Source organism: Apostichopus japonicus, chromosome 15, assembly GCF_037975245.1.
Source record: "Apostichopus japonicus isolate 1M-3 chromosome 15, ASM3797524v1, whole genome shotgun sequence".
Classification (NCBI taxonomy): Eukaryota; Metazoa; Echinodermata; class Holothuroidea; order Aspidochirotida; family Stichopodidae; genus Apostichopus; species Apostichopus japonicus.
This window is the reverse complement of record NC_092575.1, coordinates 10,712,407-10,733,290: the sequence shown is the minus strand read 5'-3', so window position 1 is coordinate 10,733,290 and position 20,884 is coordinate 10,712,407. Positions and strand designations below refer to the sequence as shown.

The 20,884-nt window shown below is 36.0% G+C and overlaps 1 protein-coding gene across 1 annotated transcript; it reads right to left on the bottom strand.

The window, feature by feature from the left end:
- Nucleotides 1-1,748: 1,748 nt before the first annotated feature.
- Nucleotides 1,749-20,391, bottom strand: LOC139980618 (4-hydroxyphenylpyruvate dioxygenase-like). Its single transcript, XM_071992401.1, has 13 exons — nucleotides 20,254-20,391; nucleotides 20,136-20,162; nucleotides 19,868-19,930; nucleotides 18,071-18,175; nucleotides 10,536-10,578; nucleotides 9,878-9,960; nucleotides 9,176-9,265; nucleotides 7,192-7,295; nucleotides 5,701-5,778; nucleotides 5,143-5,305; nucleotides 4,509-4,697; nucleotides 3,157-3,279; nucleotides 1,749-2,166 (listed from the first exon to the last, which is right to left on the bottom strand). The coding sequence occupies exons 1-13, from the start codon at nucleotides 20,374-20,376 to the stop codon at nucleotides 2,089-2,091; spliced, it is 1,269 nt and encodes a 422-aa protein (XP_071848502.1). The 5' UTR covers nucleotides 20,377-20,391; the 3' UTR covers nucleotides 1,749-2,088.
- Between the last annotated feature and the right edge of the window lie 493 nt (nucleotides 20,392-20,884).

The following is a 20,884-nucleotide window of genomic DNA, read 5'->3' as shown; positions in this document are numbered from 1 at the left end:
ATTCGCAAAAACCACTGCAGTAAATGGTCCCATATTGGTCCCGAAAGTAGTGGGAACTTATAGAAGTTGGAAGAGAAAATGCTGTTGATGTGGATGTTTCCTCTCAGTTTGGCACACATAATAACAGAAATAAATGATGGGGGATATGGTGGGTGGAGGTGTAGGGTTAATGTAGGACTTTGAAATCAAAAGAAATTCAGCTTTCTTTAACACATTTCACAAATAGTTGACAAGTAATCACCCGCCCCCCTTCCCCCCCCCACTGTTAAGGTATGTTTGTTCAGAGCCTTCAATAAAATCAGTATGATTCATTAGTGTGAATCTCTTTAACTAATTGGTACCACTTCCAGACAAGATATACCGACTTTTTATTCCCGGGTTGTGCCTTCAAAACTTAATGGGAGTGGGGGGGGGGAAACATATGATGCTTTGTGTCCCACAGGGTGTTAGTCAAACACTGCTTTCCAGTATAAATGTTCGACAATGATTCAACCTGATAACATGTAATACTAAATTGAGTTGCTTTGAACTATAATATTGAGCAATCACAGTATAACATACTATCCCTGGTCAAAGACTGTATATTAAACCTTTAATTGCACTTAATCATTCTATTGCATTATAAATGAAAGATACTGATATATTTATAATACAATTGTAACACTTTAAACCTACTCATAGAAAAGTAAACTTTCCATATGAGTATTTAATCAACCAAATGGTTCGTCTGTTAAGTAAGGGTTTCATATGACTGTCTACACACACCATGCAATGAGTCATTTGACTTAGCAACACTGCATGAATATCAATACACAGTGGGCCCTGTATTTGCTTCTTATATACCAGTTGCAGGTGCTTAGAACGAAAAATTGTTTTCTACACAAAGATTTTCATGAATTATCAAAAATTATGGTTAAGAAGTTACTTCTGATCTTGAACAATCTTGCACAGGGTATCAACATTCGTTGAATGAGACCAAAGAAATACAGCCGGAAGACGAAGAATGGGGATATAGGTGTGAGGCATTGGTGGTGGGTGGTGGGAGGTGGGGTGTGGGGTTGGATGAAGGGGTGAACACATAATCCTCCAGAAAAGGTGAGATCAAACATCCAATATCCAAACTGTGCTATCCAGAGACTACTCATTATTACTCTTTTTGGATAAATTTAGGTAACAAGTTGAAGACCCAGCCAGACCAATAATGAGCAAGGCAGGTGTTAAACTCCCAACGGATGTTAGTCAATGGTGCAAAATTCATTAGTGCCGCAAGTAAACGCAAATATCACCACATTACACAAACTCAAAACCCACTTCACTGAAGATATTGGTGAGTATGTATTATAGGTCTTAAAATGGCAAAATCAACACAGTTGTTTGATAATCACTGTCGGTCTAAACATGTATACAAATTTTAGCTGAGACATGAAAACAGAATACTTTAACCTTCATGAAAGAAAAAAAACAACATAAGCTAAAACTCAAACCTGAAACGACAAAAAAAATTAATTTGTGTATATTAGTAGCTTCAAGAAAAACAAATTAGTGGGGTCCATGGTATGTTTTTTAGTTTCATTTTCTTAACAATCTACAGAGAACTTCAAACTGACAAGAGAAAGAAAAAAATGTAAAGCAAATATATAAGCTGAAATGCAATCATGTAAGTAAGGTTTTTTCCACCTCTGCATGTTTAGTAATGAGGTATCCTTCGGCCCCCTGCCCTCCCTCCCCCCCACCAACCAACACCCCCCCCAGATCACAATGTTACACGCTAGATCCATTCCAACATTATATAACTACTTTCATGGTAGCTATGGAAAAAAACTTATCAGAGCAAACTAAACTGCATACTTTTCCTAACAGCATTCAGCATGTTACAAATTGTGTAATCAATTTTGACTATTTAGAATAATTTCTTCCTTTGTACACCAATGACAAATAATGTGCTTCATCAAATATTTTTTTTGGTTCCTTTTACTGTACATATTGCTCCTTAATTCAGCTTTTTCAAGATATATATTTCTGTAGTCTCTGAATTCGTCTCAATCAATGCAAAACTTTTTCAGTTGGATGCGGGGTCTGTCCGTTCCCTTAATAAAGGTTGCCCCTTGCTTCTTGGTCTTGCTCGATAGCCTCGAAGAGTGACTTAAAGTTGCCGGCACCGAAGCCCTGCAAGTTGAAGAAAAAAAATTGAAATTAAAGCAAACATTGTTCTTATTTCTTATTTCATTTGCAATGCAATAAAATTATCTCCACTTCTTTGCTTTGATATTAATAACATACTTCCGGTGTGTCTTTGGTCTTAAAAAAATTCCAACATGGTGCGGCAGTTTTCAACATTTTGTTGTTTGTTTTTTTGGTAATGTCATTTTGCTATCAAATGTATCATTAAACCACTACTACATTAATAATGAAACCAACATTAATTATATGAATTGATTCCCTATAAAATGAATCTGTTTACACAAATCAACGATACTTTTAAAGAGTACATGCCGTTGAAGATTTCACATTTGGAGAGATTCATATTTTATCATCCGACTATGGAATGTGTTTTCGATTTCTTTTGGTCACCGCTGTGAATGCATCTCAATGCCAAGTTAAGACAAAAAACTTGGATGTTTTAGTGGCCAAATATATTTTGCCATCCTTAAAGTTCGCTCTCTTTCTTTAAAGTCACATTTTTAAATTGTGCAAAACAAACAAATAATCAATCAGGGAGACTAAGATGCCTGGAAGATTAAGAAATATGTCTATTTTTCAACAAATAAAAAGCTACAGTACTTTCTACAAATCAGATTACAGTTTATAAAATTGTTCACATATTGGGATAAAAAAAAACAAGACAGTTGGTACTTTTAGTGAAAAGTCTTAACTGGGTTTAAAATTAGAGTGTTTATTCATCATTAAAATATCATTTAAAGAATATCTTTTTAATATCCCCACTAGCTATTTTTGCCTTCTCCTTATCTTCCTCCAGATGGAAACTTCAAAGACAAATAAAGATAAAGATAGATTTTTGTTCCATTTTACTCAAAAAATGTGAGAATTTAAGAAGGATTTAACAGTGTTATATCTTTTTGTGGATGTGATGAGGAAAGGTGGTGGGGGGTGGGGGGAGGTGGGTTACATCGGTGGGGGCAGTGTGGGTGTACCGACCTGATGGTTCTTGCGCTGAATCACTTCTAAGAAGACTGTTGGACGGTCCTGAATTGGCTTAGAAAAGATTTGAAGAAGATAGCCATCGTCATCAAAGTCCACCAGAATTTTCAGTTTCTGGAGCTGAAAGATTAAATAATTCATTTTAACCTTTTTTTAAGCATCAAGTTGTAAACACCTTTGGATATAACAACCTCACATCTCCTTTAAATGTTAAGACATAGGTGAAACATGTGAATCTACGGTCTTTAAATTTTGCACTGGTATAGGTGGGATTAAAACTACCATCTCTAAGTTGCGAACACTTGTCCCTTCTACTAGCTTCACCGGTAAACAGACATAAAAAGCTTTTTGCTACTCGTAGGTTGTGGACATCTATGGGTCATTTTCCGTCTACCAACGCATATGGCTGGTTCACAAGATGTCAAAACATACAGGGTGGTTTCTTGATACCACCTGTGAGTTGAAAAAAACCTGTGACCATTTCCATCTAACAACACACACATACGGGTGATTTCTTTATCACCTCTTTAATATTTGTAAACACCTGTGAAGTTTACTTCCATCTTACCACCTTTAATTACGTTCTGAACACATACGAGTACTTAACTGTAAATCATTGTTGTAAAGTTTAAACAATGTAATTGTATTAAATCCCTATCATCTTTCACATTGCAAAATACCTTTGAGTGATTTTTAACTGTCACCTTTAAGTGGCACACTACTATGTATGCGTAATGTTCAATCTACTGTAAACGATTCGTTGTAAATGCATATGGGTGGTTTCTAGCTACCAACTGTACGTTGTCAACATCTATAAGGTATTGCTGAAACCATGTATAGATTGTAAACCACATATGATTGGTTCTTTCGATCAATGTTTTAAGTTGCTTACATCTTTGAATAATTTTCCATTCTATTATCTGTGCATCGTAATCATATTCTGATTATTTCATATCATCTTAACTACATCGTAAAACACCTACTGTTTAAAGGGTGTGAAGACTTGCGCGAAAAGAAACGTCTTATGCCGGTAATCTGACCTAGTTTTGAATGAGGTGTAACATAATAGACACCACCATCGATCCCAGAAAATACACACACAGCTTGCTACCTTCGGTAATTAGACACTGGTGTACAGTCAGTACATACAGCTGCGGTCAATACCCACAGCACAGTGTACAAACGATACAGCAATGGACATCTCAGGTCCAGTTAAAGATAACAAGGTATCACGTCTGTAGCGACAAGCAGAAAACTTCACTTGCAAGCAAAAGAAAGTTAACTTTTCAGAGCGCTGCACGCGGTTGGGGCGAGTCTTCAATGCCTTTAATCCTCTCTCTACCACTTACCTGGTCCAAGTCTTCGGAAACCTTGATCTTTGCGGTCTCCAGCCTCTTACGTAGGTTGATGTAATAAGTCTCTGGTACTACGAGGAAATCCATTCCTCTCGCTTTGAGATTGTTAATGGTCTGGATGATGTTACTGGTGTTCATGGCGATATGTTGCACTCCAGCACCTCCGTAGTAATCGACATATTCCTGTAACAGGCAGAATATTTAACACCACACATCAATAAAAAACATTTTACAACAATCATTAGTGCGAAAATAGAGAAGATAAAGGTGGTGGCCAAGTGCTTGCTGCCAACTTGAGCCCCCGGCCGGTCGAAGATAGGGTTAACTTTCATCGAGAGACTAGCAGGTTTTCCTTAAGATTTATTTGAAATGATCTACTGTGTCGGTGGAAAGATCCAAAGCGAGCTGCAGTGAATCGACTTTCATCTGAAGGGGCAGTAGCTAAGCGATGGTCTGCACAGCAAAATTTCCCAAGGAGGCTACTTAAGCAGCAGTAGCTCACCGATGGTCTAAAAAGCTAAATTTCCTGTCCTACTGAAGGGACAGTAGTTCACTGATGTTCTGCAATAGCAAACTTTCCTGCAAAAGATTTACATTTTCATCATAATTTTGCTGTCAGCGGTCTCACCTGAATCTGGCTTTTTCGTTTCCCTGGAGCAGGTTCGTTGATCGGCATCTTGATGGTTTCTTCGTAATTGGTGACGACGATCGACCTGAGGGCGCTATACTGGGTATGAATTTGGCTGTCATCGACTGACCAAAAGCGGTGGAACATCAGATTCTTCTCATACCTGTAGGTCAAGGTTGGTCAATTTCAGTCCAATCGATTTTATTAGACACAATTATTAACAGTATTACAAACGATTCGTCATTTATCAGAGTTTATGCAATCGTTGTAGCCGTCGCAGCCACCACTATCCCTATTGTCATCAGCAAAAGAGCCAAAAGATATGTTCTTTACTGGTCCTCCATTAAGCCACCATTCATCCCCCACTGCACCCCTCCCCCCCCCCTCACTCTCACCACATGCCTCTAACACCACTCCTATGCATCAGTGAGTCCAATTTCATGTTCCCAGTTCAGTGGTGTCTAACCCTACCCTTGATGCACAATAGTGATCACCCAGGAGTCGCCTTCAATTGCAATAAACAATATACAACACTCAAGTGTTAAACTGAAATCTTACCAGTCAGCTACATTAGTCATTTCTTCGTTAGGTTGGTTACCAACAACATGGTCGATAAATTTTAACCCACCTGGAGGCCTGGAAATAAATAATTAAAAAGTAAATAACTCAGTGGGAATACTTTGAATTATATAACGACAGAGGAATCATCACTTTCATCAACGTCTCCGTAAGCGTTCACGCTACTGGTGACCGAACGATGAATAGGTGATAAGTTGATAAATAAGGTCATAGCGAATTATTTCATACTACAGTATAACAGACATTCCAGTTAACACCAGTACAGCTGTTGCTCGACAACTGTGAATAGAACTTTACAGTCACAAAACTGTATGTTATATGCATCTTCTATTGCTTAAGAGGGCATTGTTTCTTGTTTGTTTGTTTTTTTCTTTTTCTTTGTTTTTACTTTCATTAAAAGGATAATAAAAATGAATATAAAGAATTTCATTTTAACATGAAATATTGAAAATGTTTCGCTATTCCAACAGCTGATAATTAAAACACAAGCTTTTCCTTCATAATAAACTGCAGTTCAACACACTGGAAGAACAAATGATTGTTTATGTTCGGATACAGAACAGGATGTTTTTTTTTCAATTATGAAATAATGTGACATTTTTTTATGTTGACCTGATGGATGTGTGATATTTTGCAAACATACATACAGAAAATGCAATAGACAACAGGGATACTTCATGTTTAAAATTCAATGTGATCATTAGTGTACTGTAGGTAACATTATTAAACAAATAGAAAGCTGAATAAAGTCATGGAAACAGCAAAGGTAAGATAACATCAAATTTATTAATGAAGACTTTCAAAGCAGAGAAGGATAAAATGTCAACAAATTACAGGAAAATAAGCATAATTACACAATGGGTATAGGGTTCCATACACAATATTTTTTCTTCATTTTCTTTTTTTAATATTTGTGAACAGAAAAGGAAGTTCATCCTTGAATGAATTTTACAAATTCAAATGGAAACCGTACATGGTTCGTTGAACTGATAGTATACTGTACCTCAAATCAAGTCATTAAAGAATTTATCAACAGGACCGTGAGCTTGTGTTTCGTACATATTCACTTACTCAAATGATGGTATCTAGCTATTAAATGTCTAAATGACGGGGACATCGACTACGGAAGAAATGTCACCGATCTAAACATTTTGAAGAATAATGTCACCATATGTGAGCTTTTTTATACACTTTCAAACTCACTGAGCAGCTTTCAATATTAATAGGTTTGGTAAATAGTTTGATACAAGCAAATGATCATTATGAACCTGAAAAGTCAATCAATATATACAAAGTCATTTCTTGGCACTACCCAACTGAATATATGATTCTCCAAAAACAATGTGAAAACCATTTCTACCTTTGCTATCATAATCTACTATCATTGTTTGTTGAGGTAAACGTGCAAAGGTTTTCTTCTAAAAAAAATCACAAAATAGATCAAATTTTTAAATAAAATAAATGACTCACAGGGTTGCCACAAATAGATCGTCAATCAGGGGCTTCTTGTAACCTGGCAAGAACAAGCCCTTGTAATCGTTGCGCTCCACGAATGTGTGTGTTGTGTCGCCATACTGCATACAATGAGAGCAACAGAAATGTTCTTTGAAACCGGGCATGTGAAGTATTTGGCAAAGAGTGGAGGCAAATGAAATTGAAATTGGCCTTAATATAAGGATTCGCTTAGTTATGACATCACTCACCGTACAAACAATTTGTCACACAAGTTTAATACACACAGAAGACGAGGCATGTGTCTATTACTCTTCATGTAGATTCCATAACTTCCGCTACTTGTTTTAGTAGAGACATCAAGTGTCAGATATGACACCCCATGGTCCAAACGTGAGACCTGCTGGGCTGAATCTAAGCATGTCAACAACAACAACAACAAAAAATGCCCATTTGCCATCCGCTAGTCCTCAACTGGCCCTCTGGACCATATCATGGATTTTGAGTTGATTTACCTATAACAATGAGCTGTACATTTTCTTTAAAAAAAAAAATGGTTTGCATTGGACATTATTCTTATTCTGTTATGTGATCCTCTGTGCCCAGTAAAGTGTTTGCTACATGGATCATGGACCTACAGCCTTATCAAAACAATTGTAACCATTGCAAGTAGTTACTTTATGCCAAAAGGATGCATGATGGTAGCTCCATGCAGATAAACTAAAGAGCTACATGTAATGTGCGAACAAATCGACTCTTCCAGTTCTCATAGCGATGTCTCTTTACAGAATAGATAAAGCCACCATAAGATGAGCTTACCTATATGAGCAAATTCACTGACATGTCATTTGCGGGGAGAGATTAGGGGGATGGGGTGGGGAGGGGTAGGGGAAGGTGATCCAGTACTAACACTTGGTGCTGCCAGAAAGACAAACATATGTTACGATATATCAAATGATTTCCTTTCCAGTAATTGTTTTCATTCATGTCATTCAAGATGTCGACCCCATCACTCTCACATACAGTAATAAGTTGAATATAAATCAAGAATCAATCTAAACTAAATAACAACATATCTCTATAACCTTTTATCTACAATGATAACTTTATCACCAAAAAAGTAAACATCATACATGATCCATAAATTTGAATTGTCTTAATAAAGAAAGATAAAAATCTGATAAAGTGAAGATAAGTAATCAAGAAGTACACAAATCATCACTATCTTCCTAGTGCCGTATTTCACTTCTTATCAAATTAAATAGATTATTTCTGTCTGTCTCCGAGTTCCATATATGAATCAGCTTTGTATTAAACATGTTTAATCATTAATAATCCCGGCCGTACCTGCAGCCAACACAACTATATCAAAGTAATTTAGTGTTCAAATCTGTCACTTTTAAGATTTTGAAATTCATAGGTACAAAACATTCTCAAAGTAGTTTTCATATGTGAAGTGACTTTTCCTATTAACTTTTTTTTGGGCATGTTGTAGCAATGTGCTATGTATGTGGTAACAGATAACTTATTCCAAGGCACTGTCTGCTTAAATAATACTCACAGTTTGGATACGAGCGTATAGCTCACTAAACCAACTTCATCTTAAATAATACTCACGGTTTGGATACGAGCGTATAGCACACTAAACCAAATTCATCTTAAATAATACTCACAGTTTGGATACGAGTGTAGAGCACTAAGCCAAATTCATCTTAAATAATACTCACGGTTTGGATACGAGTGTAGAGCACTAAGCCAAATTCATCTTAAATAATACTCACGGTTTGGATACGAGCGTATAGTGCACTAAGTCAAATTCATCTTTAAATAGTACTCATGGTTTGGATACGAGCATAGCGCACTACACCAAATTCATCTTAAATAATACTCACGGTTTGGATACGAGCGTAGCGCACTAAACCAAATTCATCTTAAATAATACTAACGGTTTGAATACGAGTGTATAGCGCACTAAACCAAATTCATCTTAAATAATACTCACCGTTTGGATACGAGCGTAGCGCACTACACCAAATTCATCTTTTTCTTCCCACTTCTCTTTGACTACTTTAGCTCCCCTCTCCTTGGCTCTCTGGCAAAGAGAGAAAAAAATATTTCCATAACTGAAATATCTCGATAAATGTCATTGACGCAGACTTCTGCTGCCAAATCCATGGGCAACAGGCTGCTTTCCATATCTAAATATAATATACTACCATGTTAAACCGCCTCCAACCCCCCCCCCCCCCCACCTCTCGACTCCAAACAGACTCACACAAAAACTTCTGTTATGTTTCGCATTATAGGATTGGTCAGTAAGGAAAAAATTCATATGGATGTATCATCAAATATCTTTGACCTGCATCACAAACAGCAGTAGTATTTTGTCTGTTTGTAATTCATTTTTTGTATTGATTCTGAGGAATAGAACTGATGGTCTGTGTGCTAGTCTAGACAGTTCAGCCACTTTCATTGGTGAGCCTCCAATGTTTAACGGGATATTTCGGTATTAAACTGGTGTAGAAACACATCTTCAGTAGTCATAGCAGAGGTTTTGTTAGATCTACAACATCGAAATTCATTTTGCGTCTCTGGGAAAGTCGTTTGCAGTGGTCACAATGGTTCTTTTGCAATGTCTCAAAATTTCATTTTGTGACTAAAGTCAATTAAGACTTTGGTCATTGTAATTAAGATGTAAACCTACTTGCAATATTGAGTCCAAGTCTTCAACTTCGAAGGCAATGTCCTTGACACCATCTCCATGTTTGATCATGTGTTCTCCCATGACTACAAGAATAAGAAGAAATGAACAAAAGTAGGAAACTTTTCAATTCCGCTTTTAATAATGCTGCTACAGCAGACAACATGATTCGGATGAGATCTAATTAACTTAAATACAAATCAACTTTCCTGGTACCATCAAACATTTTAACATGTTTCCAAATATCAATATGTTGAAAAGTAAAAACAAAATTGTGGTTTGGGGGCTGCTAATTAATGCATATTGTTACATAATTCACAATCGTGTCTGATACTGTATATGCTAATGTACACAAATATATACAGCAGTTATTTGAATTTCCATGAACTGTACTTTCAAATGTAAAACATCGCTGGCAACTAGAACACAGGAATTAAAGGAGATATAACTGTATTTTCTATGTAGCTGTATGACAGTATGAGATCCCTTTGTATGAAAAATCCCTTTGTATGAAATTTCTTTTTACCAGGTTTGTTTTGCAATGGCCACAGGATGTTGCGATTCAATTAACTTGATGGCGCAATAAAAATTTCAGAGCAACACTGTTTTCAAGTGAAAATTTACTCAAGAAGTTAATGCAGCAAAAGAAATATAAGCAAACCTTCATTGCCAGGGTTAAGTGGAGACTGGAACTCGAATAAAATCTGCAAAAATTAAATGAAGCGAAGAGGAGACATATTAGACACTGTAACAACCAGAATAAAAAAAACAAATCAAGAAGATATTGAACAACATGTAACATCTACTGTTAGACAGTTTCATCTGGGTGCCGATCAAGAAAACAAACATTTTCTCGTACATTCATTTTTACAGATCACCCTCATCATTCATGCATTCAGATATATTCATTATGCTGTCCTGCTTCCCAATACATACTGTACACTTACAGTAAAACCTGGATCAAAATTAGATATGATGTACATGGTAAAAAGTGCTCCTGTGTATTAGCATGGTCATTAACATGATGGGTGGATCCAGTATTCTTAAAGGGAAGAGTGTATTGCCCCTGACCAAAGCTCCCCCTCCCCCCTCCCCCATTCCAAGCACAACAAAACTGAAAGTTAATTTATTCTCAATAATTTATCTGTTTGAAACTTAACTTTGAACAACCATGAAGACAGACCAACACTTAGAATATCTAGGGTAGCCTGCATTTCTGTGTAGTACTGCTCGCATGGTACACTAAAGCACTTTTAAATACTGTTATTTGCTTCGCTCAAAATTTATGCTGGTATATGATACCAGCCTATTTATACCAATATTGACGAACCTTAATTCAACAATTTGTCTGCAGTAGTTTTAATTGAATCAACTACTGTACAACAAAACTGTGTGCAATTTTCTCAGTGTTGAAGGGGAGGCCAATGTGGGGGAGAGTTAGGGTCAGGAGTGGGGGGGAGGGAAGGAGCTTGTACAAAGCTACTGTTTGTATAGTAAGTACTGCTAAATAACAACTACTGTATATAGATACCTTACAGTAGATCTGTTTCTGGATTGTGCTTTGGCAAACACATGCATTCCTGCAAGCTGCCATATGCTGAGACGTGTGTCTCTATACTTGCCTATCAAGCTGTACAAATTTGTTTGAATTTCACTTGTATTTATCTTTGTAACCGTATTGTCCTGAGTAGAGAGCACAATTGTAGAGTATTGTACAGTAGCTAATCAAAGGTATTGATATTGCCCCAAGAAGAAAAACTAAATGCCTGGATGGTTTACCTTAAGGAATATAAAGGAAAATATATACCTTACGGTATAAAAGATGCACTGGTACAGTATATAAATATATATACAGATATATATATTACAATTGAAATATATATATACTAAATCTATGATAGCAACCTGTACAATAACCTGTACAAGACAATTCCAGCAAGTACAGTACACACTATTCCAACACACAACATTGCATACTGCAGGAAACCCTGTCAATCATCATGTAGTAAGACACAGTATATAGACAGGTATACACTTTAAGCAGTGTTACAGAGTGCAGAATAAGTCACAGAGATACGATACTGACATGCTGTACATATAGGCCAGTATGCCATATATTATTAATTCTAGCCTAGCTCAAATACGTGGCTGGTCTAGCTGTGTAGCCAGACCTTGACATTTAATAATTCTACCTGCACGCATATCATTAATCATGGTACGCATGTACCTGCATGTACAGTAGTAAGTAAATAATAAGTAAATAAGTAAATAAGTAAATATATATACTAAATCTATGATAGCAACCTGTATATAGTCCCAGCAAGTATACACACTATTCCAACACACAACATTGCATACCGCAGAAACCCTGTCAATCATCATATAACTTAAGACACAGCTATACTATAGTACACTAGGTATACACTTTAAACAGTTTTACAGCTGAGTGCAGACTAAATCACAGAGATACGATACTGACATACTGTACAGGCCAGTATGCCATATATTATTAATTCTAGCCTCAAATAGTGGAGCGCTGGTCTAGCTGTGTAGCCAGCCCTTGACATTTAATAATTCTACCTGCACGCATATCATTAATCATGGTACGCATGTACCTGTACAACAGTAGTGTATAAATTTAATGGTCCTGTTGAACATGAAATGCTACAGAAGTGACACAACACACTTTAGTTATTAGAGCAAGAATGCGGAGGTAGAGCCATCCCAAACAACCTGCAGTATCATATAGATGAATCCAATGAATTAATATCGTACGTCAGTAAAACTAAAGGAAGATCGAGGGAAAAAGTATGTAGGAATACAACTAAATTCCATAGGAAACTCTACTCAGACCATCAAATTTAATAAATTCAACCAGTTAAGCGGAGCACTTTAAATTGGCAACACTGGTGAACACTGGCGATCACTATGAAATTAACTCCAGGTAAAACCATGCAAAATCATCACTTGCATGTATGTATACCGTACACTGTTTAACATCCTTAATGGATTGGGTTTGCAGGTAGCTCAATGTTAATGATCTGTGTAGGTTTTTTTCGTAAATTTGCTTGACAGTTACTGGCCAAAGTTCAGTCATACAATTCACTTTGAAAAATGACAAATTTACAGGAAATGAAAATTTGTGCAGACAGGATCGACGGCCCAACATCTGGACGGCTGACAGTTTAGCTGTTAGATTACAGTACAGTAGTTGCTAATGGAGGTGTTTTAGAGTGCAACATATCAACAAAAACTTAGGCCTGTCAAGTGATATCATCTCCTCAGTGGGACAGTCAGCCAGCTAGGACACATGTAGCTTCCAGAATCATCCCGAGGGGCCTTTTAAGTATAAAGTGGCCAAATCTAATGAGAGCATTCAAACACTTGAAGAATGTTTGCACCAAAGATCATAAAGTGTGGGACGAACTCCATTCAAAATTTGAAATTTTGCAGTATTTCATACTTTTTCATCGGCATAAGACTGTTACCAATTATTAACCAACTAACAATATACCAACTAAAATTATATGTAATCAAAATGGGTATATTTTCAAATGAAAATTAGTATAGTATAGCTAAAACTCAAAGAATTGCATTTATCAACTTTAAAACAAAATAACCTTATTAACTTCAGAGACCTTTTGCAAAATCACTGTTGAGGTGAAAACCCTTGTCCATTTTACCCTCATTCCGTTACAAGGCTCATAAATATTCATATTAAAAAAATATTTAAAAAAAACATTCATATACATACAGAGATGTGACAATGGAAGCTTGTATTCAAAGTAATACAATGACTACTGACTGACTAGTGACTTTTGATTGATGGAATTAAGGAAAATGTTCCCGATACACTAACGTGGTATCAGTAGTCAAAATGTCCTACAGGTACAGTACTGTACCTGTTACCATGGAATTGCCCATCTTTCATAACACACCTAATACTGACTGTATTTTGAATGTGGGCTAATGTAAAACCAAGCCTGTATGCTATGTTAATCATTTCCAAGGTCCTTCATAGACTTCAGACTTGGTAACTTTCTGTCAAAAACCTCATTCATCAACTAGGAGTGGAGGAAGTTAAGGCCACTTAAGGTTAAAAAAAACATCCAATTATCATTTGATCAGCTAAATGAATGCAAGTAGTTTACCAACAAGATGACAATGTATATTGTGATCACCAACAAGTTGTAGGAACTTCATTAGCTCCCTATCAGCTACAGAATTCAGTATAAACTACTTCTTCTCACCTCAACTCGCACACTTCGTTCATCCAACAAACTGTATTTAACTGTTCCTAAACCACGCTTGAAGACCTATGGTTACAGAAGCTTCGAATACTCTGGCTCTTATCTCTGGAACAAGTTACCAGATCACATTCTAACATGCTCTAAACTTTCTACATTCAAAAGTCTACTTAAGACCCATCTTTTCACTTGTATTTTTGTAAATTAATCTGCTTTCTTTGGAAAGCGCCTTGAGCAGTGACTTTTGTCTACTGATTTGGCGCTATATAAGTCTCATTTATTATTATTATTATTATTACAGATGGAGACCATCAAATTATATAGGTAAACAGAGTTAAACATCTCTGTGCTATATAAAATCATATCTGTGGGAGCAGCACACTGGAAAATGGAAACATATATAGAACCCTAAAGTATATATTTAAGTCCTAACAAATTAATCCTGGCTCTTTGACCTTCGACTATCAGTTACAAAAATTTTGAGGGTCGATAGAATGAGTCACAGTCATTCACCTTTAATACTGCCCATGAACTCATGATTCTGCTAAACTGTGAGTGTAGCTGTCTGTCTATCAATGAAGCTTTGCTAAAGTTAGTATTTCAACAATTTAAACTCGATGTGAAAAGGAAATCGCAAACATTCGATCACAGAGAAAAAAGAAATAAAAGAAACTGCTTCCACTTCCAGCAGTACTAGTATTAGCGAGATTTACATAATCAGATCGACAATGACTGCAACCACTCATACTATACAAGTACAGTAAACATTCACAATTTCAGTGCTCATTAAAAAAATATATATATAAAAAAAAACCATTTATGATTTATATCGCAGACGGTACAGTAGACCATTCTGGAATGTTGCAAACCCAGCTCACGGCCTAGACACGATACATCTCGACAGTTGGCTCACTGCAGTCCGAGTGATATTGTACAGAGACTTTAGATCTAGCTTTTTACATGAGAAACTTGGTAGAACTTGGTTGACCCTTTCTTGAACCTGGCCGACTTCATGAAACTGAGGGTAGTACCTTTAATTATCAGCTTTATTATTGGCAGACTATTGATATCATTATCAGTAAATTTCTTTATCTTCTAACCCAATCAAAAGATAGCACCAGAGGGTGCTATATTTATCATTAATGAATTTTCCTTTGGTAAACAAGCTTTGCAATATACAATATAGGGAATAAGTTACATCAAATATTGTAAACCTTCATTGATATTTGTTCATGAGAGAAGAATTATTCTCTTCTTGATTGGAGGTTGGAGTGCCTCACCCCCTTCGTCACGTACCACTGTTTGCACGTTTTCTGATATCGTCCGTTTAGTGTTTACCAATGCAAGATGACAAATCTAAACTTGTTTGTCCGTAATCTGTAATGTTATCTTTTCTATCTCGATGCATGAAATGTTATCTGCCTGATTTACAACTAATCACTCCAGTGAACTTACAGAACCATATCTGGTTACTTTTTGCATATTATCACGTATTAATTTTACATTGCCTGGTTTAGGATGCAAAATGGGCCCACAGACATAAATTAGTCACATTTTAGAGAAACTTGTAAAAGTAGAATCAGGATTTAAATTGCGATGATTGCCATTGTGCATGAATTTTCTTGCTCAAATATGCAGTATAACTGTAAGAGAGATAAAAGAGCCTAGTTAATTTTGCATACACTAGTTAGAATCAGGGCTGAAATTGTGTCATTATTATGCTCATTATTAAAGGAATGGTGACTTTTTTGGACAAAAACAGAAATGATAAATGTATTAAATTTTCACTGAACATTCCCCTTGTTATAACACTGTATCTCATGAATGTGAAACTGGTGAAAATGTGAAATGCTACAATTCAAGGCAACCAAGCTACTGCAGAGCAATGCTGAATTAACCTAGTTCTAGCAAGACGTAGCGTGTATGCCACATGTACAGTACGCTAAATGCTTGCAAGCTATATCGGATTCAGTGCACTCTACAGTTCCTCTATTACTATAGTACTAGACTGCCTTCAACTTTTATGAACAACTGGGTGTTTAAGGTTAGCGATTTTAGCACTTGTAACTATCACCGTTAATTGGGGTTATTATTTAACACAGTATTTAATGGGAGGGTGGTTCCAATGTGATACATATATAAGAAGCATAAATACAACTTAGGTATTTGAAACCCAAGTCATTTATGTGTATTTTATTTTTGATTTTAGGGCCCCATTTATAACATACCCTACAGGACACGGACTACAGTAGCTTAATCCAGCCCTGCTGCAGAACGCTGGTAGTCTGGCGTAATATGAATTTAAATGTGCATATATATGATAAGCAATGGAGATAAACCATTAATCGTGAAATCTCTGGGCTAATCAAATCATGGTTCAGAGAGGCCATATCTTTATGACATTCACTTCAAACATATGCCAGAAAAACAAATGTAAAAGTTTATTTATCTATTCCTATATTTAGCAGCCGAGATACATTCCCTGACTTTTACCTTGCATTCAATCACGAAGTCGTGATTCTAATAAAACTGAACCTGTTTCAATACAAAAGTCTACAGAATGTGCAGGTCCTGTATAGATGTGATCATGACCGGTCATTTGTCTACTGTTTTAGTATAAAAAGATGAACTACAGAAAACTAACTGGGAAATCATAAACAAAATATGAATACAGCAAAAAGACATTTTTGACTGGATCAGGATTCGAAACCAGTGACCTCAGGGTTTCAAGTTCTGTGATCTTCTAAAGTGATTTATTACTGACTGAGGCATCTTGAGTTAATGGAATGGTTCAGTAACACAGTAGACGAATTTACTTTCAAAATACTGCAAACCTAAATTTAGGCTTAACTTTTTGGCAAGGTAAATGTTGGCATAGTTTTATTACATGCATAGTGTGTACTTTAGCCATAATTACTGTAATAAAGAGCCTAATTTGAGTAGGACTTCAAAGATAACTTGGGCCTACATTCAAGACTGTGCCAGCATATAATATATGACCTTGAAACCAGCTATATGGAGCAATTATTCCTTTTTAATAAATGTGACAAATTTCTCTGTTATTGCTGACGTCTTTGACGTACACGCCAAACTACAGGCTTGGTTTGGTTCTTACTATCGACAATATTGTACATATAAGTCTTCTTCAGACCTCTGCCACTTTCTGTTAAGTAATTTGAGCAATTGTTTCTGTTTTTCTACTTCTTCTTCTTCTTCACTTTTCTAAAGTTCATTCTAAGCCTAGTTTCTAACATTTAAATTTCTAATCTGGGCTTGCGTAGGATTTTCTATTCAGTTTTCACAGTGTCTATAAATCTTGAAGAACAGTATAGACTAGGCTAAAGCAGCCCAAAGGTATCAACTAAAGCTATACAAAGACAAATCATTTCAACAGGGACACAAACTCAGCCATCATGTTTTGATTACATGACTGCATTCTTTGTAAAAGAACAATTCCCAGGAAACAGCTAACATAAATCTGGCTGGTTTGGTAGATATCCTAGCTTACAAAACATGTCTGGAAGCTGTTTTGTAAATCTGTGATCTCATAGTGCCACCAGGATCTGAGGTGGAATGTTAACATTATTGACACTGAAACTGTACAACATACATACAATCCTCTGTAAATGGCATGTATGTATTCTAATGGTGCTAATGAAAGGCCTCTTTTTTTTTTCCATGTCAGACTAAAAGAGATCACGCCTACTGTAGTCTTGGAGAGGTGTACAGTGACTTGATTCATATGTTACTCACAGGGAGAGGACATAATAAGGAGAAAACCATAGCACATGTTCAATTACTGTATCATGCAAACATATAACATTCAAGTGCATCAGTAATGAACTATAAAGTCCAGTATAAGACAAGACCAATAACGGCAACAGAACATACACAACATTAAACATTATACTATAGATCTATGGAAATCAAACTGGATTTTTCAACAAACCTTGTCTTGTTTTACGACATGAGATACCACCTCACGGCTTCCAGTCTCCAATCCTTTATAGGCAAACTGTTCAAAACCCATCCTAACTGTATAAAACACTGCAGCCTGGAAATACCAAGAAATATGAAGAAAAAAATTCACAAACACTTTTTATCAAATCTAGCAATATTTCTGTACACAATTGACATAACACATATTTACGTTATTTGGTCTGAAACCTGCAAAACGTTTTGATCATCTAAAACTGCCTAATAATTGTACGCTACTTATAGTCTTCCAAAACAAAACAACTTTTGCAATGCAGGGTTAATTTTACTCAGCGTACAGCATTTTTAGGGATTTGGTTTAAATTTAACATTACTGCTACAAATTATTGTGGTAAAGTACAAATTGTTAAAGCTATAAAAGAACTAAGGAACTAAGCCTTTATCAACTCGGCCACAGCATCCGTACATGAATGACACATTGTTTGTAACATTCATGAGTAACCATAACAACCCAGAGCTCTGTTAATCTTCATAAAGACATTGTTGCTGTACTCATATGAATGGAGCATACCATATTAAACAATGTGTTGTAAGGTTTCTACCCTTTGGATCGAAGGTTAAATGCAGATGGTATTTAACTTGAATCTTCCTCAGGAAATGAGTCGTATCTGCTGTTTATAAACTGACCCTAACCTCACACACTGTTGTGGGGCAGTTACTATACTGCATCACTCATCAGCATACAATTCTGGACAAGAATGAAAATGATTTTTTAAACACATGCTATAAATGGGTCGACTCTTACATAGAGCTTCATAAAAAACAAAAGTTTACTATCAACAAGAAGTTATAATTGTCTTGAGTAACAACGTGCCTACAGATTATCTAGACCGTGTAGAAAGCTGTGTCACAAATTTTGTATGTTATGTTTATACAGCTTGAATATAACAACTGATGATAAAGAGGACATTGCCAATGTACAGTAGAATTATCGTTACCGCCCGTTGAATCAAAGAACAAGGGGGGGGGGGGAGGACTAATTTCAGAGCAAAGAAATATAGATATAAGCATGATGTTTTGAACAAACGACTATACTTCTTTTTTTGTTAAATTTATCCATTCCATCCAGTAAACTTACTGAATAAAACCACAAGACTGTTGCAATATACTGCACACCATTTTTCCACAGCAGCTTGGGGATATGTACATGAAGTCCTATAATTTCAGCTCACAATATACTATATTCAATTGATTGTTATGAAAAACCCTGCTATTCCTTCAACAATGACATCAAAATAAGTTTTTGGTAATAGTAAAGAGAAGAAACCATAAGGGTTGAAGGACAATATTGAAATCCTGCCCAAGTTGGACATAAATTCCAACCTCAAGTTAGATAATAAAGATTTCATCAACTTAATTCTTAAAATAGCTAGGGAAGTGGAAATGAAATATTCTGCATAATTGCTCATGATATACCAACTAATGTAAAATGGGGTAAAATCCTTATCTGTTATCATTTCAAAATATTTCTTGTTCCAGCCATAAAATATATAATTAAAATTGGGCATACTTTCATTCGATTACTGTTTTTTCTTCTTGTGCCAAAGCAGCATACCAACTCCCTATATAGTTGTAAAGTATTTTAGTGTTTGAATAACCCACTCGACCATCCCTTTACACACCTTTGTATTTAACCAATCACAACGTTGCTGAGGTTAGCATTTGTGTACGTCATACAATATGTCTTCGTGAAGACAAGCAAAGGCCAGTCATATACTCATAAGCAAATAAGAGAGGAAAATGTACTAACCTGTTTAGCATTTCCGACCCAAAATGTAATGTGGTGAAAGTTGAGAAATCGGCCGGATTCCGGCTATTACAGAAAAAAAAACATTGTTGAAGCCTTAATATCATTTCTGCGATAGTTTTGTAATTTAATAATATATACCAGACCAAAGTTGCAGACATAGGCCTATATAGTTTAGCTCGTGTACACTTAGGACGTTCCTATTACCAACTATGTTAGTGTGCGTAAGCGAAGCCTAACGTAACAATTCGAAAATATTATTGTAGCTTACCTTGGGTCCTTTATCTGTATATGTAGTCTGAAAAATGAAAAGAATAAGAAAATGAAAAACATCATGGTCTAATTTTGTTGTCATATCACATTCAGTTACAAAGAATGGCGAAAGTTACCATTTTTATCGTTGCCCCTGAAACGGTGTTAGCTGGTTTGTTGTATTTGTGTTGACGAGTGACACAAGTTGCTGTATGGGCCGTCGTTGTACGTGTTAATATATTATATATACCGGCTAGCATGTGCGAAATATGTTTTGTAGTATATTTATCAAGTGGGCGGAGCTTATGAGTTTATGAACGGAGCTGAGGCCTGGGTAACCAGAGCGATATACGGCTCTGGAGGTAACCAAAGATAAAGGTGAAATATCCTTGGGGTAACCATAATGGCTACAGGGGTGAATGGGAAAGCCTATGGCGGCCTCTCGAGTTTATGAAACATTGCTGGATATTTTCTGCATCTTTTGATGGTTAAATTTATCAAATGCTTAACAACAACAAAAAGTTACTGCGAGGCACCTAACAAGTCCCCCCCCCCCTCCCCCACCTGCCAGAGCCGATGCCTCGTCCCAGTTTTAAAAAAAAATTATCTAAAGAGATTTTAAATTATATTTGGAGTAGTTTAAAACAGTATGTAGATTTATAATAAGGGGGTCGAGGAGAAGGGTGTTTTTTATTAAATATTTATGGTTTGAAACAGAAAGCTATAGTTAAAGAGAGGGATTGAGTTTGCTGCTTTATTAAAGCAGCT

Coding starts and splice junctions, on each gene's coding strand:
- LOC139980618 (XM_071992401.1), bottom strand. CDS start 20,376: ATGCTAGCCGGTATATATAATATATTAACACGTACAACGACGGCCCAT. Junction 10,579..18,070: donor ATGTCGTAAAACAAGACAAG/GTTTGTTGAAAA, acceptor TAATTTTTGCAG/ATTTTATTCGAGTTCCAGTC. Junction 2,167..3,156: donor TTCAGCGCAAGAACCATCAG/GTCGGTACACCC, acceptor TTCAACTTGCAG/GGCTTCGGTGCCGGCAACTT.